Here is a 23,206-nt window from a genome sequence, read left to right on the forward strand (position 1 = left end):
GAGTGATCCTGAAAGCTCTTAAGGTTGCCTGGCAATGAGTGCTTTACAATTTTCAAAAGATTCACACAGATGATTTCATATCACCCCATAATAACCCTTTTTTCCCTCTACTCCTATATTGTCCCTCCCCACCTCCCCACTGGTAACCACTAGTTTGTTCTCTATATCTGTGAGTCTGCTTCTTTTCTGCTTTATTCACTAGTTTGTTGTATTTTTTAGATTCCACATATAAGTGATACCATATAGTATTTATCTTTTTCTGTATGACTTATTTCACTTAGCATAATGCCCTCCAACTCCATCCATGTTGCTGTGAATGGCAAAATTTTCATTCTTTTTTATGGCTGAGTAATATTCCATTGTATATATATGCCACATCTTCTTTATCCATTTATCTGTTGATGGGCACTTAGGTTGCTTCCATACCTTGGCTACTGTAAAAATACTGCTCTGAATGTTGGGGTGCATGTACCTTTTTGAATTAGTGGTTTTGTTTTTTTAAAGACCATTTGGCAGGGATTTCTGATGGACTGGTTGTAGTGTGGGAGAAGGCTGAGTCAAGGATGACTGCAAGCATTTTGGCCAGGGCAAGCAGAAGAATAAAGCTGCCATTTCCTGAGATGGGGACAGCAGCAGTCCAGCTCTGAACATGCTCAGTTTGATAGGCCTGTGATCTAGCTGAGCGAGTGGAGAATTCAGGGGAGAGGACCAGACTGGAGGCACCTGGGTCCTGTAGGCGACACGTAAAGCAAGGAGCCTGGATGGGGATCTCCAAGGAGTACAGATGCAAGAAGTTCCAAGGTCTGAGCCCTGGGCTCTTCCAACATCAAGAGGCTGGGAAGAAGAGTGGGAACCTGCAAAGGAGGCTGAGAAGTGGCCAGGGAGGTGGTAGGTGTGCTATTCTGGAAATCTAATGGAGAGACTGTTCAAGGAGGTGAAACTGATTCCAGAAGAGGAAACCCAGATGGCCAATAAGAATATGAAGAGATGCATGTGTACGGCTGTCAAACACATTCAAACCTAACTCCATACAACAGTGTACACACAAGACTGGCAAGAAAGTCAGATAATTCCGTGATGGGCAAGGATGCAGGGCCATGCACTGCTGCTGAGAGCATCCACTGTGTGGTCATTTTAGAATCTGGAAAAGGAGACTGTAACCAGGTTAAGATGTAATATATGGAATATGTACCACGAGAGATTCTAACTCAGGCCCAGCGGGGGACATGGGAGAGGATGTTCATTGCAGCAGGAGGGTGCAAGCAGTCAAAGGTCTCCTACAGAGGGGCTGGAGTAGTAAAATGCGGTAGAAACAATGTAGGATGTAGTGCTGCATAATCACAGCAACATGAATACATCCTCAAAAAATGAAACACAGCCTGAGCTTTTAGGCTCAATACCATTTAAGTGAAACACACAAAATAATACTATGTACATACATTTCTAAGGACATGTATTCAATTCATTAGACTTGGTGCCTCTAGGAGAGAGAGGAATGTGAATGGGGGTGGCGGGGGATAAAGGAGAAAAATAACATAAAACAAGAAAGGGCTTTGTGTGGACATTAATATGATTAACCAACTCTGTTGTACCCTAGGTACCCACCCCAAATAAAGGTGTTCCTCTTGCTCAAATCCGGTCAGACTCAAGGATTTGAAGGGTACGTATTTAGGGCTTAAGGAAGCTATATTCTGAGTATCTTATACCAATGGGTGTGGCAACTGTTAGTTGTCTCCAATATGTATTCTCCTCTTATTCCTTAAAAATCCATTCCCGGGCCCGGGACTGGGGCCCCGCGCGAGGCGGCAGGAGCGGCGCGTGTGGCTCCTGCGCCGGGCTCCCGCCTACGTGTGGGAGCGCATGTGGAGGCACCGCCCCGCCCGGCCTTAGGATGCGCGCGCGCGCGAGCGGACGGAAGGGCCGGCGGGGGCCCGTGGGCCCCGCGCTGCCCTTTGTCTTCTGGTTTCCCTGGTGGCGCAGTGGTTGAGAGTCTGCCTGCCAATGCAGGGAACACGGGTTCGAGCCCTGGTCTGGGAAGATCCCACATGCCGCGGAGCAGCTGGGCCCGTGAGCCACAATTACTGAGCCTGCGCGTCTGGAGCCTGTGCTCTGCAACAAGAGAGGCCGCGATAGTGAGAGGCCCGCGCACCGCGATGAAGAGTGGCCCCCGCTTGCCACAACTAGAGAAAGCCCTCGCACAGAAACGAAGACCCAACACAGCCATAAATAAATAAATAAACAAATACTTAAAAAAAAAAAATCCATTCCCCAGCCTCCTTTGTGGATGGGTGCATTTATATGACTAATTTCTGGCCAGTGCTCTATGGGACTTCTGGGAAGGCCAGTTAAAAGGGAGGGGGCATTGCCATTTTATCCTCCTCTATTGTTGGCTGGGAATGTGGACACGATGACTGGTACACTGGTAGCCATCTGGGACCACGAGGTAACTTGAAGGATGGAAGCCACATGCCTAGAGAGGAGCTGGTACCCTGATCATCCATGAAGCTGCTGTTCCAGAACTTGATGGCCCTCACTTGGTCTTCTTTTATGTAAGAGAGGAACATACTTCCAGCATGTTTAAACCATTGTTATTTTGGATTTTTCTATTATATGGAGCCAAATATTCTTCTAACTGATAAGGTGGGCTCTGAATAGACGTAATATTGGAGAGGATTGCATTTTTTCCAAATCTGCCGTTTCTTAGAAGAAAGTTTTCCTGAAGATCCTTTTAAAAATGCCCCCTGCTTATTAATCCACTTGGTGTCTTCAGAAGGCAGTACTTATACCTCTATTGAGATTTGTTTTAATTTTTTAGGTATTTTTTCAATTATAGAAGAATCACATCAAATAAAGCACACAATGATCTGGACTAGATTTTGAGGCGAAGCAGATGTTTGGCAGCAGGCCCAGATGTCACAGCCTCAGATTTCAGGGCAGAGCTGGCCGTATCTCGTTATATCCACTTTAGTTGGATGTTACACAGAATGAATGGACCTGATCTCAGGGTCGGCTGGCCTTGCTGGTGGAGAGCTGCCAAGTGGTTTGATAGTATAGACAGAGCTCTAACTAAGCACTCCCATTAATTCTATTACTAAGCAAAATACCCTGATGAATAGACAGACTTTAAGGATCAGAGGTAAAGAACAGTGGACTGCACAACTCCTGATTGAATGGGAGACAGAATTTACTAATTGGCCATTTTTCTTCCTCTTAGTTTTGTATCTTTGATTCCTTTGAGTTAGTCAAGGCCTTTTCCTGGCTGAAGGAAACAGGTGGAGCAACACAAGAGAAACATACTTAATCAGCATTAGTGATCTGGCAGGTCTTGTTAAGCCAGGAAGCATCCGAATTAAAAATCTTGGGATTTCTCACTGGACCATCGTCCTAAGTGTCAGGCTCATCAATGCTCTTTGTGCAAACAAAGCTCTTTCTTTCGAGACCTAGAATTTGGGATCTCTTTTGGCTTAGCAATTCATACTCTCCCAGAGGTAACTTTATTTTAAAAGTAATTTGCATATGTTTCATTGTTACAAAAGACATACATGCTCACTGTAGAACACGAAAATTCAGACAAGTAAAAACAAAACAAAATGCAAAGCAAAAACACTGACAATCCTACCCAGTTAAAGACAACCAATTTTATCCCCTTGGTGTGTATCTTTTCAGACCCCCTTCTATACTGTGTGGGGGGGGTGTGTGTGTATGAATTTTAACCACAGGGGAGTAATATAAATCTTAACAAGTACAAAAGCAGCAAATTAATGAAATAGGAAGCAAAAACCAGTACACTTGATTGGTATAGCCAAAGGCTAATTCTTGAAAAGACCAATAAAATAGATCTTTGTTGGTCTCATCTAGAGAAAAAGGAGAAAAACACACAAATGAACAATATTTGAGATAAGAACAGGGACATAACTAGACAGATGGAGGGGATCAAAAATTAAGAGAACACAATGTTTGTAAATGTGTAAGGATGCTACCAAAAGGCTTCCGGGAAAATGCTTCATGACTGGAGGACACATGAGGAAGCAGTCTACTAAAAACGAGGAATCAGCCGCATTTAATTTGGGCACATTCATCCTAAGACCAAGGTCCCAGGTGTGGCCCTGGGCAGGTGGGTGATGCACAGAGAAGGTGGTGACCATGGAATGGAGGCCAAAGACTAGGGACAGTTCGGACACATTGAGTGGGTTCTTTATGTGCAATTAGATGAACCTGCATGGACTCTTTAAATGCTCATGTTGTATTACACCGAAACCCCATCTTTAACAGCCTAAAAAGGCTCAAATTCTTTAGTAGCAAAAGAAATTACAGACTGAACTCCCAAATCATTTGTAGCCATTTTTTTAATTCCAAACACGTACTTTTGTAAACCTGCATTTCCCAAACAGTGCAAGTGAATTAGAAGTGACTGCACAGACTTGAATACATGTGACTTTGTGAAGAGGAACACCCCTCCCACTGAAATTCCTCAACGGAAACGTACATGGATGCATCAATCAAGTTCTGGAAGTGAAGTTAGCGTGGGTGCCTGCCATGCAATTAATCACACTCTTAAAGCTTTTAAACTTACTCTGCTGGTCACACCGTGCACATTAGAATTTGAAAAAACCTTAACACAGTCTGAAATCTAGATCGTGCTACAAAGCATTGCATCACGTGGGACATTTGTTCATTATCCCCCTCACATGCTGAAAATCAGAAAACATTCTAGAAGGTTCATTTTGGCCCTACTGCCTTTGTATCCTAACCCTTCAGCCATTCTTTGCTTCAGAACATATTCTCCATTGTGTATATTCTTGCTCTATATAGCAAAACAACACATGGACTAAAACACCGCATACTTGGAGCATTTCTAAGGGACGCTCGTTTTCTGCCTTTTATCTGCTAAAAGGCCATTTCCCCCAAATACCAATCCTTTGCTTTGCCTCTACATTTCGGCAAGTCTGAATTAGGTGCAGGTTTCATCAGGTGTAGGTTTTACACGTAACCGGAGGGTAACTGTGTTGCCCTGCCATGATGCCTTATCCAAAAATAAAAGTAGAATAACCTTTTTTAAAAATGACATTGCTACGGTTCCACAGGTAGCATATCAGCACCCATCACAACCACCTAAGGGATCTGCTACACATCCACATTGAAAACAGGTCCCAGATGTTTCCAGGAGGCCCGCTGGTTTTGTTTTGAACCTCCTTGCCTCTGGCTCCAGGGCTGAAGGTTGCATATGATTTGGTGAAGGAGGACTTTCCATCAGATTTTCTACAAAGCTTACCCAACTTCAGAATGCTGACAGAAGTTTCCTGAAGAATTGACTGAGAAAGCCTCAGTGACCTCAGTAGCAAGTGATTCTGGCCGTGTGCCTGTCAGTCACCGTAAAGCCACTGGACCCACTCACTCCTGCCAGTGTCCCCTCATTCCTGAACCTCATGGCCTCTTCTCTGCGACAGGTCTAAGGCTCACTTAGGCGATGTTCCAAACTCCTGAGTCCCATGTAAACTGAGCATAGGTGAATCATTTTTGAAAAGGGAGCATTATTTCACTTAATTTCTACAAAGGTCCTTTCTTCATATTTAAAAAGCACCTCAATCCTTCTGACAGTTGATTATAACCCCAGTGAATACACAACCAAAAAGCTGAAGCAGACTTAAATAATGCTGTGCAAGGGAACATCAGATAGCATTCCACAGTGAACCCACAGAAGCAGGAAAGATGGAAATTGGAAGGCACTGTGGAATTTTAAAAGAACCCTCTGGAGAAGGAACAAAGACACACCAACCCATCCTGTCTGCTTCCCCCGAGAGCCTACTGAGGGCTTCTGAACTGGATGGAGCTGGTGAATTGGCCAAGCTGAGAGCACTGACAACCTGCTCAACTTCCCTCTCTATCTCTGTGCTAAATGGTCAGCTCCCCAGTCCCTGCTGCCCCGCCTACTCAGCATCAGGAGATAAGCAGATGTACCATCCTCCCCAAACAGGTTCCAGAGGGGCTGCCAGTATTTCCTCCAGTGGAGGCCAAGCGAGATTTTCTTAAAAACTGTCCTATTTAGTCTTAGTAATCTCCTGGGTATGTGACCACTCGTGTGCCTACCACTCAGAACCACCCAGAAGCACATGGATCCCAGCTCTGAGACTGGCTATGGAGACTGCCCCTCCCCCGGTGAGGCTTTCCCCTCTGGCTGGCAGAACCGTGTGCCCGCCAGTTATCCTGCTACACTGTCTCCCACGCGTCTGCACCCCCTGCAGGAGGCTGGCTGTGGCTATTTGTGCATTTGGCCAAAGCCGCTGATGGAGCTGTCCCAGGCCTACCACCTAAGAATCCTAAATGATTTATTAAAGGACAACATGAAACAACAAGCAGAAGTCCGTCCAAGGAAGGCTGCAGATGAGGTCTCGTAAAGGAATTCATGCTCTGAGCGCCACTGTGGGAAGATCTGCCTCCCTTGGGGCAAAATGTGGGGTGGTGTTCACTGGGGAACCCCCGGCACTTAGCACAGGGTCTGACGCACAGCAGGGGCCCCATACACATCTGTCAGAGGTGAACCCTGAGTGAGAACTGGAAGGGGAGCATGATGAATTCTGTATCTTCCTGTGTCAGAGTCAACTGCGTAAGAAACGAAAAGACACGTGTGCTCCCTGCCAGGTTTGCAACCGCCCAGCACCCTCATAATTTTGCCAAAACTTTAGATATCTTTGCAAGCATTAGCCAACTATGTGTCTGGAAAAACCTGTCTCCCCTGAAGTTGAGTTCTGTGTCTTTTCAACAATACTCACAGGCCCCCACACATCTTAGCTCCCAGTCAACAAGGCCCTATGAGAAAGATGCCTGGTCTTGTTTCTTGTTTCATTCTCATCTGATGCCATCTGTTTGTACCCGGGGCTTGAGCAGGCTGTGATAAGTGACTAAGGACTCTGTCAGACCCTGCTCTTAGGCACGTTTTCCCCTGTACCAGATGGTTTTCCAGCAGCCAGGGCTGCTCATGGTTATTGAATGTTCACTACGGGCCAGGCATGGTGTTGAGCTTGCTACATCCGTCACCACCTTGCCCTTTCAGAGAATCACACTGCACTCAAACCTGGACAGCACTGTGCGTCTGGTAATAAACACTGTCAAACAGAGAGCTTGGATAGCGAAGGCCATAACTCAGCATTCACCTGTACAGGGGATAGGCGAGGACGTCAGTGCTATGCCCAGATCCCTTTGCATCATTTCTTTTGCATTATTTCTGTGCGCTTCCCAGGTTGGGGGTGCAGCCCTCTTTTTGAGGACCGCTCCTGAGCTACTGGGGCTATTTTGCTGGCAGGAAGTGAAAGCAGAAAGTTTACATCTCCCCTGGGTACAAGACTATGAAAGCTCAGCTCCCGTGCCCCAGGTTGGGACAACTCTGAGGCATAACTTACCCTCCAGAGCGCCCCCTGCAGGATCAGGCTGAAGACCCCCTGCACGGGACCTGCCCTGAAATGGCTCCCTTACCTGTCTTCCTCCCCTTCCGTGTCCTGCTTCCCTCGTGTCCTTACTGGTGTGCCCTGGGGATACTTCCTTAATAAGTTACTGCATGAAAATCCTTGTCTCAGGGTCCACTTCTTAAGAACTCCACCTAAGACATGATTAAAAAAAATAAGGACAGGTTGAATGGTCATCTCTGGGAAGGACACTGCAATTACCATTAGCTGGGACAGCAAGAGTGACAGGGACAATGGAGACCTCTGGACTCAAATTAACATGAAAAGATAACACATCACAGCACTCAGACACAAGTCTCTGCTTGGTGGGCACCAATTCAGTCCCGGTGGTGTGCGGACTCTGATGCACGATGTCCAGGATGAGATGCCATTCTGAGGTTTACCAGTGATGAAATGGCATTGCTCCAAGCTTTCATGTCTTAATTTAAGTGGAAGGAGGGTGAAATGTCTGCTCTATAAGGTGATGCAGAACAGACCTCAAGAATCAGGTTTTTCCATCCAAATTCCTGCTGGGAATCTTCCAATGAACGGTACAGATGAAAAAACTCTCTTGGTTCTTTAGCACATTACTCCACACTTGACTCCAGGCAACAGAGATGTGAGATGCCTTCGGGCTCAGCCCCAAACCACAGCTGATATACAGCACCACCCGCTGGGTGGATTCATCACGTGAGGTTTCTTCAGATGATTTCATCTGAGAGTCTTCTTTAACAGCAAGTTCCAAAGTACAGTAAGATCTTTATCCTTTAACATTTGTATGAATATACAAGTATTTCCAAGATTTCAGGCCAGATATCAGTGCTTGAGTGAACTATATAACCATTTAATAGAAATAATAAAACATCGATACAAATATAAAGACATAATCAGTATAAAAGGCTTATATTTATAAAAATACTTTTAGGTAACAGTTTTCCCCTGAGGGTTGACCACGCATGTTGCATCCATAAATATCGCCTGGCTCTGCAGCCGGCTTTCCAAAGTTCCGAGTTCAGCTGGAAAAGGAAGTGGTGGTGGTTCCAGTCAGGTGACCTGGCCGAAGTGACTGCCTCAGGTTGGCACCTGGGCTTGAGAGAACGAGGACGAGAACAGCATCGTGGGGCCTCCGAAAAATCTGGAGAAGATTCTTTCTTCCAAATATGGAAGATACAAAGATCAGGAAGACAGGCGAACCACTGGGCCACATGACCGGGGTGGGTTGGGGTGGCAGGTCACTGGTTTTTCTGGACCCAGTCCCAACTGTCTTCATTCTCTTTACGGTTCTTCTCAGCTTCAATAATTTCTTTGTACCTTCTGCGAAAGAAGCCCATCTGAAAGGCAGAAAGAGGAGAGGCCAGGTTAGAGATGCTGGGGAATCAACTGTTTTGATTCCCAAGCCACCTGGACCCGGAGGAGGCATGATCTATGCTCACAACTCCTCAGATTGGGCTGATTTAGAAAAAGCATTATGTGGAACCACTTTTCAAAATGCATGGACTTCCTGCAAGCTTTCTTATGATAAGTTGTTTGTTCCTTGTAATGTGCTTCTGGTGGAGTGTTTCCCAAACTGTATGCTGGGGAAAACTAGTTATTGAGCTATTCATAGGTTGTTTGGGAGTAAAACAGATTCCACGGTCAAATAAGTTTGGAAACGATACACTCTTTCTTTAAGAGATTCGTAATGTACAGTAGAACAGTAAAGGATCAAATCAACCTTTTAGGAAAGGATTAAGAAAGTCAGGGACTTGATACTTCCCAAGCTTATCTGGCTTTTGATAAATCTATTAATATCCTGAGAGAGATTAGCCATTGCAGAATAATTTGATAAGTACTGCTCTCATACGATAGGAGTTTTAAAGTATCTGCAGGTCTGCATCCTATCTTGCTGTCCTCTAGATCTTTCGCTCAAATCTGTGACCCTCGTGAGCTGCTGAGCTGCCGTGCACACAGCTGGCAGTGTGTACCCCCCTAAAACTGGCAACTCCTCCTGAGCCACGATGGCAGTTTCTTTTAGCTTAGTTCTGAAAAGACCTTTCCTTCCGATGTCTATGGCTTTTCATACAGGGTAAGATGAATTTCCATTTCTTTTCACATAGTCAGCATAGGCACTACTGCCATATAAAAGTAACTTTTTGTAGCCCAAAGCTGACCTTTTCTCCCAAGCTCAGGAAGACCTGGTATCTCTTGTCCTGTGCTCCCTAGCATTAGTGGCCTCTGTTTCTGAGAGATCAGACATCCTCCTGCATCTGCCCTTAAACATGACTGATTGGAGTTGGTGTACAAATACCCCAGCTCCCTCTCTCCTTGGGTGCGAAACCCTGAGGTGCACGCTCCGCGTGGAACTTTCCCGCAGTGGTAACCAGCTTGATAACACATCCTTTATTAGCTTCCTTCCCTGCCCTCTCTTCCCTGGTCCCCTATTACTGTTTCCTGAGATTATCTTCCAAATAAATGACTTGCCCTCAAATCCTTGTTTCGATCCTCTTGAATAGGGGAATTGAAACAGACATGCACACTTGGCTCGCTGCTGGGAGGCTGTGCTGCAGGTCTGTGGTACCACACTGTCACTGGTGTATACTTTCCATAGTCATATTTGAAAACCCTTGAGACTAATAATCTCTGCAATCTGCTGCCAATGGGGGATGCATATACAAAACCTGCCCTAAACAAATTGTCAAGCAAACCCAGGCTTGGGGGCACATCTAACTCCTTTGTGCATCTTTCCTCACACTCCTTCACCATGAACCAAGCATCCACAGTCTCACTGCACCATCTTCCTACTCCTTGAAAGGGGCTTACTGGCCCAGGTGAAAATGAGAACTGTCAAGAGAGCTGCCAAGACAGTGCTGGTCACCTCCACCCACATTGCCAAGGGAGTCCTGAGAGTTCCCTTTGAGAGCAGTCTGATGGCTGGGAGGGAGTGGAAGCTTCCACAGAACAGCTGGCAAGCGTCTTGTGCTCTGAGCTTCGATCCTCAAGGCCCGTTTCACAGACAGACATTGAGTTCCTTGGATATGTCCTCCCAGCATCAGACCACATCTGTCAGAACCCTACTTTATGACACCCCTATATACTTTTCTCTCATTAAATCTCTACCACCGTCTCCCTTCTGCAAGGGATGTGGAAAGGAGGCTTGGCTTGAATGTTCTGGATAATTAGAAAAAGGTCGTTGTTGTCATCCTCAAAGCATACCCAAGGGAGGCCAGGAAAGCGACCCAAGACTTCATGGAAATGTCTAACTCAGAAGTTACTGCTTGAAATCTCATTCTTGAAAGATAAAGATGTGGTTGACAGGGCGAATGTGTCATGTGCACCTTCTGAGCTGAGGAGAACATAATCATAGAAAGGAGGCTGGATATAACATGAGAATAAGATTCTTTAGCATATGACTCTACCTGAGGATAGTGTGATGTTTCAGTGATCTCCAGTTACTCACTTTAACTCTAGAGAAGTAACATATCTCTAATGTGGCACCAATCAAGCAGAGCTTTAACTGTCTGCTCTCTTATCATCTTTCACATTTGTCTTAGGACTCCTACGGATTTGTGCTTTTTATCCCCAGAGCTCAGCATCTCACCACTACTTAGTGCCAGTGATAAGTTGCAAAAATGCCCCTGTATCCATGTCCTGTACCGTGGCTTTGCAGCAAGTCCTATCAGGAGACGGAGTCTATTTTCCACACCCTGAATCTGAGTCGTGACTTGCTATGACGGTTGGGTGCATGGGAGGTGATGCCCTGTCAGTTCCATACTTAGGCCTCAAAGGCCTTGCACACTTCCACTTGCTTTCTCAGAACCCTGCCTGGCTTCCGAGTGAATGAGTTTGGTCTCGCTGCTGAAAGATGAGTCCACCCAGCTGAGGTCCTCTTAGACTCGCCAGCCCCCAACTGCTTGCAGGTGTAGGTTTGAGCCCTGCTGAGACAGGAGGACCGCCCTGTTAAGCTCAGTCCAACCCTCAGAATTGCAACCTATGTAGATGGTGGTTGTTCTTAAGTCCCTAAACTTTGGTTTGTTACATAGCAAGAGTTAACTGATACAGAACTCCGTATTTTTTTGCCTGACTTACTGAATGAATCAACACCCACAGGAAGGGTGGCAGAGGGGCAGCCTGACAGGGCTCTAGATGGAAAGAGCATCACTGTGCCTTGTCCTGCTGAACAGACTTTTCTTGTTCATCTCTAAGGAGGACGAGAGTCGGCTCACCTTCTCACAGCTTTGCTGGCGTAAGGATTTGATACAGCGTGTGCAATCTAGCAAGGATTTAGAGTGCCTGGCCCAACTCTCACAGGAGGCTCTCCTGTGCTCATGTTTATGTGTGTCATACTTGTTACCAACAAAGTGATGGCATATCATCTCCTGTAGGCATCCAAAAGCAAGCTCTTCTGTCTCAAGTGGTATGGTGTCAGCATTAGTCTTTTTTTTTTTTTAATTTAATTAATTAATTTGGTTGCACCAGGTCTTAGTTGCGGCAGGCAGGCTCCTTAGTTGTGGCTCGCTGGCTCCTTAGTTGTGGCATGCAAACTCTTAGCTGCAGCATGCACGTGGGATCTAGTTCCCTGACCAGGGATCGAACCCAGGCCCCCTACATTGGTAGCTCGGAGTCTTAACCACTGTACCACCAGGGAAGTCCCTCAGCATTAGTCTTGAAAATTCTACCCCTGCTGGCAGTAACCGTAGAGCTTCCCTTAGAAACAGCCTTGCAAACTCTCCACCCCACTCCAGTGCGGCAGGGTATCCAGAGCCCTGTTCCCAACATAACCTGTGTGTAGTCTCATCTTTAGATGGAAGCTTGGAGCTGCCACTGGTGTCTGTCCTTCTTCTTTGGAGCCCATGACCATTTCTTAAAACACAGATCACTCTCATGACTAGGGAGTGCCGGGTACAGTAGCGCAGGCTGTGCACTGCATATAAGGGGGGAGGGTGCCACTCATATCAGAGAGATCATGGACGTGTAAACTTATGACAACTATTTTCCAGCAGATGGCAGTCGGGTGTCTTTTTCTAACAAAATCAGTAGATTTTCTGAATTTTCTGACAGATGGAAGTAAAGCTTCTGGAGGAAGGGGCGCTGTTTACTCGTTTGCACAGAGGTGCCATATAGTCTAGAGGTGGTTCTGTCAAATTAATATTGTTTCTTACGTGATCAAACGAATTCCATTTCAGAAAAAGAGAATATCACCTTCGTGCTGTTGTTTAGAGCCCGGTTTTGGCTTTTGATATAGAACCCAAAGCCCAGGCTCTGAGTTTACCAAGCCAGGGTTCCCCAAACAACTGTGTCATGCCAGGCCTGCCCAGTGCCATAGGACCTACTCTGAAGGGTTGGACAGGAGAGGTGCCGCATGGGGAGCCTGGAGTTCTGAGTACTGCTCACGCTTGGCCACAGGGCAGGTCATTTCCTGGCTCTGAACCTCAGTGTCTTTGTCTCTGCCCAAGAGAGCGACGGCATTCTCAGACCTCTTCTAGCTCTGAAACACAATGAAAGCTTTTTATGTTGGTCCCCAAAGCAAACTCGGGACTGCAGCCTATGGGCCATACAGCTGTGTATCCATTCCTCACACGCAGGAGGCACAGGGCACAGAGTCCTCGCCTGGTATCATTTTTTCTCAAAGAGTTTTTGGAAAACTAAATTTCCAATTTTTATATTAAAGTATGGATATGTTATAAAGTATAGAGAAGTCTAAAACTCTTAAACACTAAGATAACTCAAGACTTCAAATACATTTCTCTCCTGCAGCAGGCCTACACTCTCACCGTCACTAGTACTCATGGTTACTTTGGGGAAAACCTTGGAGAGATGCTGGGCAAACCTACATTTTCCCAGTCAGCGGAGCCCACACTGAGGGTGCCGGGAAATGGGCCGTGATCAGTTAAGCCGGACCCTCAGCAGCCCCTCACTCAATTCCAGTCCAGTGGAGTATGTGTTTTCCTGCACTTTTTCTGGATCCTTCCAGGGCTTGCTTTGCCACTTGAGGGGCAAAAGGCTCTGTAAATAACTGCTGTCTGTAGCGGAGGGAACACTCATGAAAACCCTACAGGAAGAGAGACTCCAGCCAAACTTGGCTCCCCTGCAAGCTGAGGGAGCAGGGGTTTTCTGGCTTCTCGTCTGCGCTGCTCCTGAGGGGGGGCTGCGGCCCCACAGGGCAGCTCCCTCGGCCCTCCTGACAGATTCACACAACTTTCTGATATAAACTTGTGTCAAAAAAGCTGCCAGAAAACTCCTAGGGAAACAGCAGCTTTCCCCTGAATGGCCCTAATTAGGAAGATTCTGAGAGGGGCCTGGGGCCCAGGAATAAGTGAGAATGACTGGGTTCTGGGGTCCACAGCCTGCAGCACCAGCCTCCTCCTTCCCAGCCCAGTTCGGGGTGAGTGAAGGGCGGCCGCACAACCCCACGGCCTCTGGTCTCTGGGGAGATGCCCACCCCCTCCTCCCTGGCTTTTGGATTGCCTCCTGGGCAGCTATTCCAAGGGCCTTGGACACACTCCTTCTTTGGACTAACTCAGAGCCTCATGTTTATGTGTCCTTTCAAGTTCCTTGACTATTTACATAGCACGTCTCTGTCTCGAGATGTCAACAGTGCAACATCGCCCCATATTTACTTCCAAACATAAATAAGTCCCTACTGAGTGTCTCTGGCACATGGTCTTAATTGAGACAGTGCGAAGGGTGTGTGTGTGTGCTGTATGTCTGTGCATTTTCATTTTCTCTGCAGGAGAAACAAGGATGGGTTCTCACTGCCCAGCTGGAGGGCAGGTGATAACCCCAATGACCCCTGGAGGGGCTGCCAAACCTACCCATCCGCTGGGCCATTTCACAGATTTATTTTTCCAAGTATTTCTGCTTGAGGTCAGCAGGAATGCTCTTAAATGAAAACCAGGAGCCCAAAGCCAGCTCTGGAGCAGCAGGCTCTTGGAACAGGCCCAGATGACAGAGGGTTCGAGAGAGTCCTTCTGAAGGACGGTGGCAAACCCACTGCACAGCCCACCTCTATACCACTTGTGAGAAGGCAGAGCTGGCAGGTCCTGGGCCTTTTGGGAAGAGGCTGGTCATGAGGCTGGCCAGGCCACGGCACTGCCCTTTGCTCCAGGCCATCTCATTGGCAAAAGGGGCCAACAGGAGAGAAGGGAAAGGTTCCTGGGCTGGAAGCAGTAGAGGAGGATGCAGAGTTTTCTCCTTCACTGAGTGGTGGCCTGCGTGTTTTGGCAAACTGTACAAGGGAGCAAGGAGAGGGGGAGAGAGAGGGAGAGAGAAGCCTGGGGCCCTAAATGAGGCTTTTCCTCTTGAAGGAAAAACATCCCAGCATCTCCACTCTCTCACCACTTGACTCAAAGGCTGGCTTGATGAGTTGAAGGCACTTTTTAAAGGTGCAAGTCACATATACCCTCTGAATAATGAAATTCCTCCTATAAGCAGGCCTTTACGATTGTCTTGAAGAGGCACAGGGCCCAGGCCATTTCAAACCCAAACAGGAGCCAAACAAAAGGAGAGGGGACTCATTTGGATTTTTCTCCCTTAAAAGAGTTTCCTATTTCAAAGTTTTCTTCCTGCACGGTGGCTTGGCAGGCTACTGTAATCCTCGCACAGAAAGTTTAAATTATGGCTCCCAGTGTCTGCTAACAGCTCGGCTCTGGGAAGGCTGATTAGGATCCATTTCAGAATGTGAAGAAGGGTCTGGTTAGCTCGGGGCCCTCGCTGTGGATTTTGCACTGGAGCCAGGACCTGCTGCGGCCAAGCATGAGACAGCGCCTGATGTGCCACCGGCCGACCCTCTGGAAAGCCCTGGAGGAGAGAAGGAGGCTGAGCACTAGGCAGGGAGCCTGGAGTTTGGCTCTGGAGAAGGTATTTGCTGACCCTATAAGGGGTTTCTGTTTCAGATAAACAGGGGATGATGGGCATGTTGGTGGCACCACGGCGACATGTAGGAGGTGTGGCACAGGCTCTTTGCCTGGCCAAGTGCTGCTTACCCCTCAGGATGTGCTTGGCTCAGCCTCGGTCACTTAACTGCTTTCCCCAGTCTTTACGACGGAGTGAGGGCTCTTGCTGCTTATCACCTCTGTCCCTTCACCCCGAGCCGGCCACTTCGCAGGGATCTGTTTGCTGAGTGAAGGTACCGGCCAGCTCACAAGTGTAAAGCGTGCCTGCAGGGCACAGAAAATCCATCCGCACTGGGCCAGCTGCCTTGTTCTGTTTTTGATACCACGCCACCATCCTTGTACATTTTGGGGAACAACCATTTTGGGCTCATGAGCTCAAGGCAATGGCAAGCAACCATAGGTAGCAGTGTCAGGAGCTACACCAAAGGGAACTTTAAGAGACGTGGTTCTAGAAAGGAAGGAGGACTTGAACATTGCCCACCTGTCTTCAAGGGCTCTAGTGAAGTGTTTACTCATCAGCAGTGGCAACTGGGTACCATGCAGTGACTTTCCCCTTGAAAGGATTGGAGGGAATGATATGTGAAATACGGTAATAAGCCAGAAGCAGTTAGACCTCCCATCTAACTCAAATACTAGGCCCATTAATCAACAGATTTCTGTGCACTGAATTGTCAATATATTACACCTCTATACATAATGCATGTTTCTTAGGTTATAGACATAGGAATCCAAGTTGACAAGAGGTCTGTAGTTGACTCACAGACATAGAGAACAGACTTGTGGTTGCCAATGGGGAGGGGGTTGGGGGAGGGATGGATTGGGAGAGTTTGGGATTAGCAGATGTAAACTATTATATATAGGATGAATAAACAACAAGGTCCTACTGTATAGCACAGGGAACTATATTCAATATCCTGTGATAAACCATAATGGAAAAGAATATGAAAAAGAGTGTATATATGTGTATAACTGAATCACTTTGCTGTATAGTAGAAATTAACACAACATTGTAAATCAACTATACTTCAATAAAATAAATAAAAAAACAGAAGAGGTCTGCAGTTGAAGTTTTAGGAATATGTAGGTCTTCAGAATAATCCTACATTTCATTTGCCCTTTTCAGTGTCCTATAAAGTCATTCTATTTAGTTAGTCCTTCAGGAGAAAAATATTTTTCCTAAAGAAACTCCCTCTGCCGAGCTCCTTACTGCACTGTCGCTGTGCCTGAACAGACTACCCACTCTGAATGTAGAGTGCGTTCATGAACCCTGCACCGAGGTTTACTTTTTTTTCCTCCAAGGAGCTCAATCATAATTTTATCTATGACACGATGGAGGAGAGATGAGGTTTCATCTACTTCAGAACAACAAAACTTCCAGTTAGGCTAATCATCCTTTGCCATAGTGAGTTTTACAGAAAAGATTAAGATTTTGCCCATATTTCTGAATATCATGTATGTGATAGACAAAAGATGGCCACTAATTCTTCGCTACTCCTCCCATTGGGAGGCAGAGTCTCTTTCCTGTTCCTTGACTCTAGGCTGGCACGTGACTGCTTTGACCAACAGAGTACAGCAGGATGATGCCATGCCAGTTCTGGGCCAGCCTTTCAGAGGACTAGCAGCTCTCACCATGCTCTCCCAGAGCTGAAGCCACCACGTAAAACATCAGCACACTCTGCTGGAAGGGCCACATGTAGAGGCCCTGAATCTACACGGAGAGAGGGAGGGGCCTGGCAGAGCCCGGCCTTCCAGCCATCTCCACCCAAGGTGCCAGGCATGTGAATAAAATTGTCCTGTGAAGTGAAGCAGCCTAGCCACCAGGTGAATGCCCTTGTGTGACACCACTCAGTGTCACTTGGAGCAGAAGAATCACCCAGCCAAACCCTTCCTGAATTCCTGACTCATACATTTGTTAGGCAGAAGGGAACTCAATTTGGTGGCAATTTGTTGTGCGGCCATAGCTACCCAGTACCATATAAAAGACTGTAACGTAGGCAATAGCACCACTGACAACCGTGAAACCCTGCTGGAGCGAAAGCCTTTAGGGTATCTGCCTAGTTTCCTCCTAAGATTAGCCCCCATCCCCACCCCTACCTGGTCTCCCCAAACCTCCACACTGCATCTTTCTCCTGCGCTGGCCTTAGCTGTCTGGATGTGGAAGACATGTGACCCAGCCCAGGCTGGTCAGATTCTCTCTCTGCCACCTCCTGGCCTCTTGCCACAGTTGTAGACATTTGACTCAAGCTGAGCCAGTCAGATTCTCTCTCCCAGGCTTGTAGGACTGGGACTCAGAGGAGGCTGATCAGTCTGTGTCTGTGGCTACAAGTTTTGACGGCATCACTCGCCAGCTTTCTCAGAGCTGTTCTAGACCCTTCCTTCCTCCAGCAGTTAAGATGACCTTGTCTGGTTAAGGCCCCTCGACCGCCACCACTCTGCTTTCATGGCCAGTCCATGGCAGAGGGTGATGTCTGCCTTCTCGGGCCCTGGCTCTTTGGATCACACACAGCTGGGTGGCCTCAGGGTGCTGGCCACCCCATGACAACCCCTCCTGACACACCACATTCTTTAAAGAAACAGCAGAAGCAAAGCGAAGCAGATGGCAGTTGGAAGGAGGGGGGAGGGTGTGCTCAGGAGAGGGGACACTCCTGAGTGGCAGAGCCAAGTGGGGGGCCCAGAGGGAGGGGGTGGGACACAGCCACCCTGCTCCCCACTCTGTGTCCCTGTCTGGTCCCGTGCACCCAGCCGTGGAGGACGGTGCCCCCTCTCTTCTGATATGTCCGTACAAAGGCAGAAGGAAGTATCTCTCTCTCTCACACACACAAACACACACATCCCCCCCAAAGCCCTTACTGTCTTCAGATCCCAAACACTGAGCTGGCTTTGTTCTCCACCCCCAGACCAGCCGTCTTGGCAGGAAGGAGTTAGAGTTGGAGAAAAGGGAGAATTAAGACTCTATCTGGCCACGCAGATTAAACAAACAACAAATGGGCAGGTTTTTCAAAAAAGGTAATATCCGCTCCTGGTAAATATACAGGAAAATGGGCACTTTTGATACACTGCTTGTATAACCTTTCCAGAGGGCAACTGGCAATATGTAATAAAAGGCTTAAAATACGCATTTCTTTTGACTCGGTAATTCCGTTTCTAGGGTTTCATCTTAAGGACATAATGAAGGATTTGTGCAAATATTTGGCTCCAAGCATATTCACTGTGGCACTGTTACAAGAAGTGTGAAACCAGAAGCCATGTGAATAAATCCCAACATCCGAGGACTGGGATCTGCCATACACCTGCAGCCTGAGGACAGCGCTGGACACGGGTTTTTAACAATAGGCAAAGACTTTCACAATTTTGCATTCAGGGAAAGCTAGCCTGTAAAATAGTAAATGGGATGTCCAAAAAGCATGGGAACCTGAGATACACTAATTTTCAAGTAATATGCTCAATATATTTTTCTTCAACCTCCAATACTTTTTTCAGGTGAAGTTGCTCTTAATTTAAAGTGATGAGTCCAACTGTCAATCTGAAAAGATGTACAACAAAAACACTATTTTCCCTGTGTTTCTAGATTTCTTGGATACTCTGAAGTATATTTACTATACTTTTTTCAGATTGATAATTGAACTCATTGCTTTAATCTTAGAGGTCCTGCACCTGAAAATGTATTGGGTATTTTACTGGAGAATTTAACACACTATTCACAAATAAGTGGGTGCTAAGAGAATGCCTGGTCTCTGTCTATTATGTAGGGAAAAAGTTCAAGAAGAGACAATGCTGGTCTCACCACGGTTATTTCTGGGATGGGGACTCCTGAGTATTTGACAACTTTTTTGCTTACTGACATGTGTCTACGTTTGATCAATAAATACAAATTATTTTGGAATCCCAAAGAAACTAATTATTTGAATTTAAAGGATCCATCCATAATCATGTTAAGAGGCTGCTTCCACCTGCCTCTGAAACCTGGAACACTGGAAAATCAGGGACTTGGTGTCAGGAAGTCCCAGCTGTGGTCCCTGGTGCTGCTGTAGGAGCTGGGGACACGGTGGAAACAAGAACAGACAGGACCCAACTCACGTGGCACACTACCATCCCGTGGAAGAGACAGACCTTCCTCAGATAATGACTCTGAAACCATTACTGATGAATACAGAGGCCCTAAAGTCAAGGACGCCAGGTGTCTGAGAGAAGAGCGCAGGGCAAAGAAACCATCCTAGAATTGGGGGTGAGGACACCCCTTTCTTCTTGAGAAAGTGACAAGAGGCAAGATGTGAAGGATGAGCAGGCGCTCCCTGGTGAAGGAGGCAGGGCAAATCTACCCCCTGGGGCACCTACGAATGAACCCCCATGGGGTTGGGAGAACTTCTGATGAAGCTACCCAGGCAGCACTCCAGACATACGGCCCATCGCCATTACTAGAGTCTTCTGGGCAGAAATCTTTTCCATGTTCCACATGGGAAAAGAACAAAGAATGGCTCTGTAGTTTCTTTTCTTGTTTTTGTGCCAAGTAAAGGAGTTAACCATCCCCGTCCCAGTCCCAGCTGTTACTCCCCAAGCTTGTGCGTTGGAGTGAGGCTCCCACCACCCTGTGTTAGGACTGGTGGCAACTCTGCTAGGGAAGGCAGGAGAAGAGGGGTAAGATTTTGGGGTTCCCTCTAAAGCAGTCCAGTCCTCAGGTGTGAATGGCCTCAGGAGGAGCCTAGACTCCATTCACTGCCTGGAGGGGACCCTGTCCTCCTTCATTGTACCTGCACTGGGAAGGAAGTTCCACCAGGAAGCCTTTTCCGACGACGAGCTCTAGCCCTGCTGAGGCAGGAGAGCTGGGTGTCTGGTCAGGGACTCCCTGGGGACCTGCGCTCTCCACTCACCTTCCAGAGCAGCACAGCCAGCAGCAGGAAGATGAGGATTCCCACCAGCAAGCTGATGGCAATGATCCACCCCACGACGTAACCTCGGGGCTCCAGATTGTGCAACGCCTCGAAGACCACCTGGGAGGCAAAGCAGAAGTGAGATGGTTCCCAAACAGAAGCACCCACCGCATGAGGGGACCCAGCCTGGGCTTGACATTGGGACTGAACTGGAGAGATGTGTCCAGACTGCTGTCACTCTAAAACGGGCTCTGTTGAGTGCTTTCCTGGTTGTATACGGATGGATTTTTCACAAGGACCTGAAAAGGCACTTGAAATCACAGGCCCAGTTCTTCAAAGGGCTGTAACAACAACAGGCCTGATTTAAGTATCACGAAGTGAACATAAGCGTGGTGAAAAACTGAGAGGATGCACTTTTTTCTTGATTCAGAACAGACAATAACAGTCTCTGTTTTATTATGGTTTTGAAACAAAGGGCATGGGCGTGCCCTCCAGGTAAGACAGTACTTCTTTCTGAGTGTTCTGTGCACTGTGTAACTTAGTGTGATTACTCAATTAATGCCAGTTTCCTCAGTAGACTGTGGACCTCAAGGGCTGGGCACAGTTTGCCTTGGGTCTCATGGCGATACCTAGCACACTAAAAGCACTCACTCGAAGAGCGGAGCCCTGGTCTCCAATGGGAGCCATAGGTCCTCAGAGCCCATGTCTCAGTGGAGCAAGTTTTCCCAACTTTGATGGAATCTCAGTGGTGTGTTGGCTCACATCAATGGTGCCAACGGTGTGCATCTCTTCCCAGCCCCACATCTAAGGACGTTACAATGGTATTTTGAAATGGTCCATCACAGGAGTATTTATACCACCAAAAGTGGCGCACAAATCAGGGCGCCCCCACCCTCCTGCCAGAGAAGTGATAGCTTAACACGTGCTAGCTCAACACTGACTGTACCCTTTGGCTCTATTTTCGCCCCACTGGTCACAGCGGAGTTTATTTTTGTAGAATTCAAAGCATCCATTGTGTCCTCTACAGCCAATCCCCTAACACCCCACCGTCCTGTTCAAGCTCCTCTTTGCTGAAGAGACAGAAATCTCAGCTCTGGGCAGCCATTGTCTCCCTTGGCTGCAGACAGGCTGGCCCAGCCACAGGGCTTTGTCCAAGCTAGGCCGTGTGCTTGGAATGCCCAGTCCCTCCTTGGAGAAGGCCTATGTAAACCTGGCTCAACCCTGAAAGCCAGCTGATTTTTTGCCTGGCAGGAAGCCTCGCTGGTTATGGGAGCCCCTTGCTCAAGCCTCAACGGTGACTGGGCACAGGACTGAGTTGATACTAGCGCTATTTATGTTACCTTTTTAGGGCCTCGTTTCCCTCTCTCTGTAACATTTCTTGAATGCTCCTCTATGTCAGGCTCTGTGCTTTTCTTGCAATCTCTTGTCTAACTCACACAATCACCCCAGGAGGTATTTAGCACCTATTTTACACAGCAGGACATGGAGGCCCAGAGAGGACAAGGGATTTGCTCCGGGCCATGTAGCTTACAATGCAGAGTCAGGATTTGAACTCAGGTCTAGCCAACCCCAAACTCCCAATCTAAGCTGGTCACTAGCACACCATAGAGTACCTGGCTGACAGTGGTTCTTTAAAGATTATCTGTCAATTAAATGGATCATTTACTGTCTCTTCCCTGGTGATAAGGAAAGCAAACACAATCACCTTTGTCTCAACTGTCTTCATTCCCACTGGTGGGGTGGGGGGGTGTGCTGGGGGAGGGGAGGATGGTCATCCATGAGGCAGATCCTGAATCCAAAACATTATCTCTAGGGAAATCAGAGCAGAAACCATTCCTTCCTATGTTGGGACGGATCAAAGAGAACTGCCTACAGAACACGGTAGTCACTTCTGGGAATGGAAATAAGGCCTCTTTTCAGCACATACTCACTAGCTGTGTGACCTTGGACAGGGTACTTTCTCTCTCTGAGCCTCAGTTCTCTCCTCTGTAAAACAGGGGTAGAACAGCACCTCCCCAGAGAACTGAAGGGGCTAACGCACGCAGGGCGATTGGCAGAGCCCACCCCTGACACATGGCAGGTGCTCCCATCAGCATCATTAGCACTGCTGGCAGGGAGATTTCTTTTGAGGTTGTGCATGGTTGGCTGGCACCCTTTTTAATTTTAAAAAACTATTTATTGAAGTCTAATATACATAGAGAACAGTCTACGTAACCTAAGTGCACAGCTCACTGCATTTTCACGAACTGAATGCGAAATGCATCTGTGTAGCCAGCACCCAGATCGAGATGCAGGATGGGACCAGCTGCTGAGAAGCCCCCTTCACGCTCTCTTCCAGTCACAGCCCCCACGAAGGGTACTCGTTGTCCTGACGGCCGAGAGCCTAGATGAGCATCACTGCTTTTGTCCACGCTCTACCTGGAAAGACTTCTTTCTTCCACATTAGGTTTGGGAGATTCCTCCAGGCTGGAGCATGGCATTCTCATTGCTGTGTGAGTATCCCTTGATTTATTTATCCATTCTACCCGGTTTGGGGCTATTACAAAGAGGGATTTTCAGACATGAGGCGATCCTGAAGGAGGAATACGTGGGGGTGAGAGGTGGTGGGACAGAAATGGGCTGTGAAGTCTGTCATCTTAAGCCTACTCTTTTCTATCTGGTTCAGATTAGAGATTAATGTCTTTAAAGACAGATAGATTCATGTCTTTGAGTTACTGCCCCTAAAAAACTGTGGATCAAATCACCTCCCACATTCAGAATCTCTTGTGGTGTCTTGCACAGGTCAACTATGAAGCACTGTGGCTGAGGGGCACCCTTGGACAACCAAGACAAACTTCTCGGTTTCCTCCTCTGTGCAATAGGGAAGGAAGATAGTGTCTGAAAGTTCCTGGTCTCTGGTCGCATAGTGAAAATCTGCTGAACCTTCCTGTTGACAATGAGACAGGCTGTGGGCTCCGTGGGGTCAGCTGTAAAGTCCAGCCCCTTGGGTCACCCCGAGAGCCGCACAGGGATGCTGCCTGCCCGCGGT

The 23,206-nt window shown here is 47.4% G+C and overlaps 1 protein-coding gene across 4 annotated transcripts in view; it reads right to left on the bottom strand.

Annotated features, from left to right (window-relative positions):
- Nucleotides 1-4,328: 4,328 nt before the first annotated feature.
- ITGA9 (integrin subunit alpha 9) overlaps nucleotides 4,329-23,206 on the bottom strand; it is a 356,726-nt gene continuing 337,848 nt past the window's right edge. For 3 of the 4 annotated variants that reach the window (XM_082348371.1, XM_082348369.1, XM_082348370.1), the window contains 2 exons: nucleotides 20,179-20,298; nucleotides 4,329-8,770 (listed from right to left, as the gene is read on the bottom strand). In XM_082348371.1, the coding sequence (XP_082204497.1) occupies nucleotides 8,672-8,770; nucleotides 20,179-20,298 (219 nt within the window). In that variant the 3' untranslated portion in view covers nucleotides 4,329-8,671. The remainder of the gene's footprint in view (nucleotides 8,771-20,178; nucleotides 20,299-23,206) is intronic. The other variant, XR_014232874.1, reaches the window with a different exon arrangement.

This window comes from Balaenoptera borealis, assembly GCF_965194805.1.
Source record: "Balaenoptera borealis genome assembly, chromosome: 12".
NCBI lineage: Eukaryota > Metazoa > Chordata > Mammalia > Artiodactyla > Balaenopteridae > Balaenoptera > Balaenoptera borealis.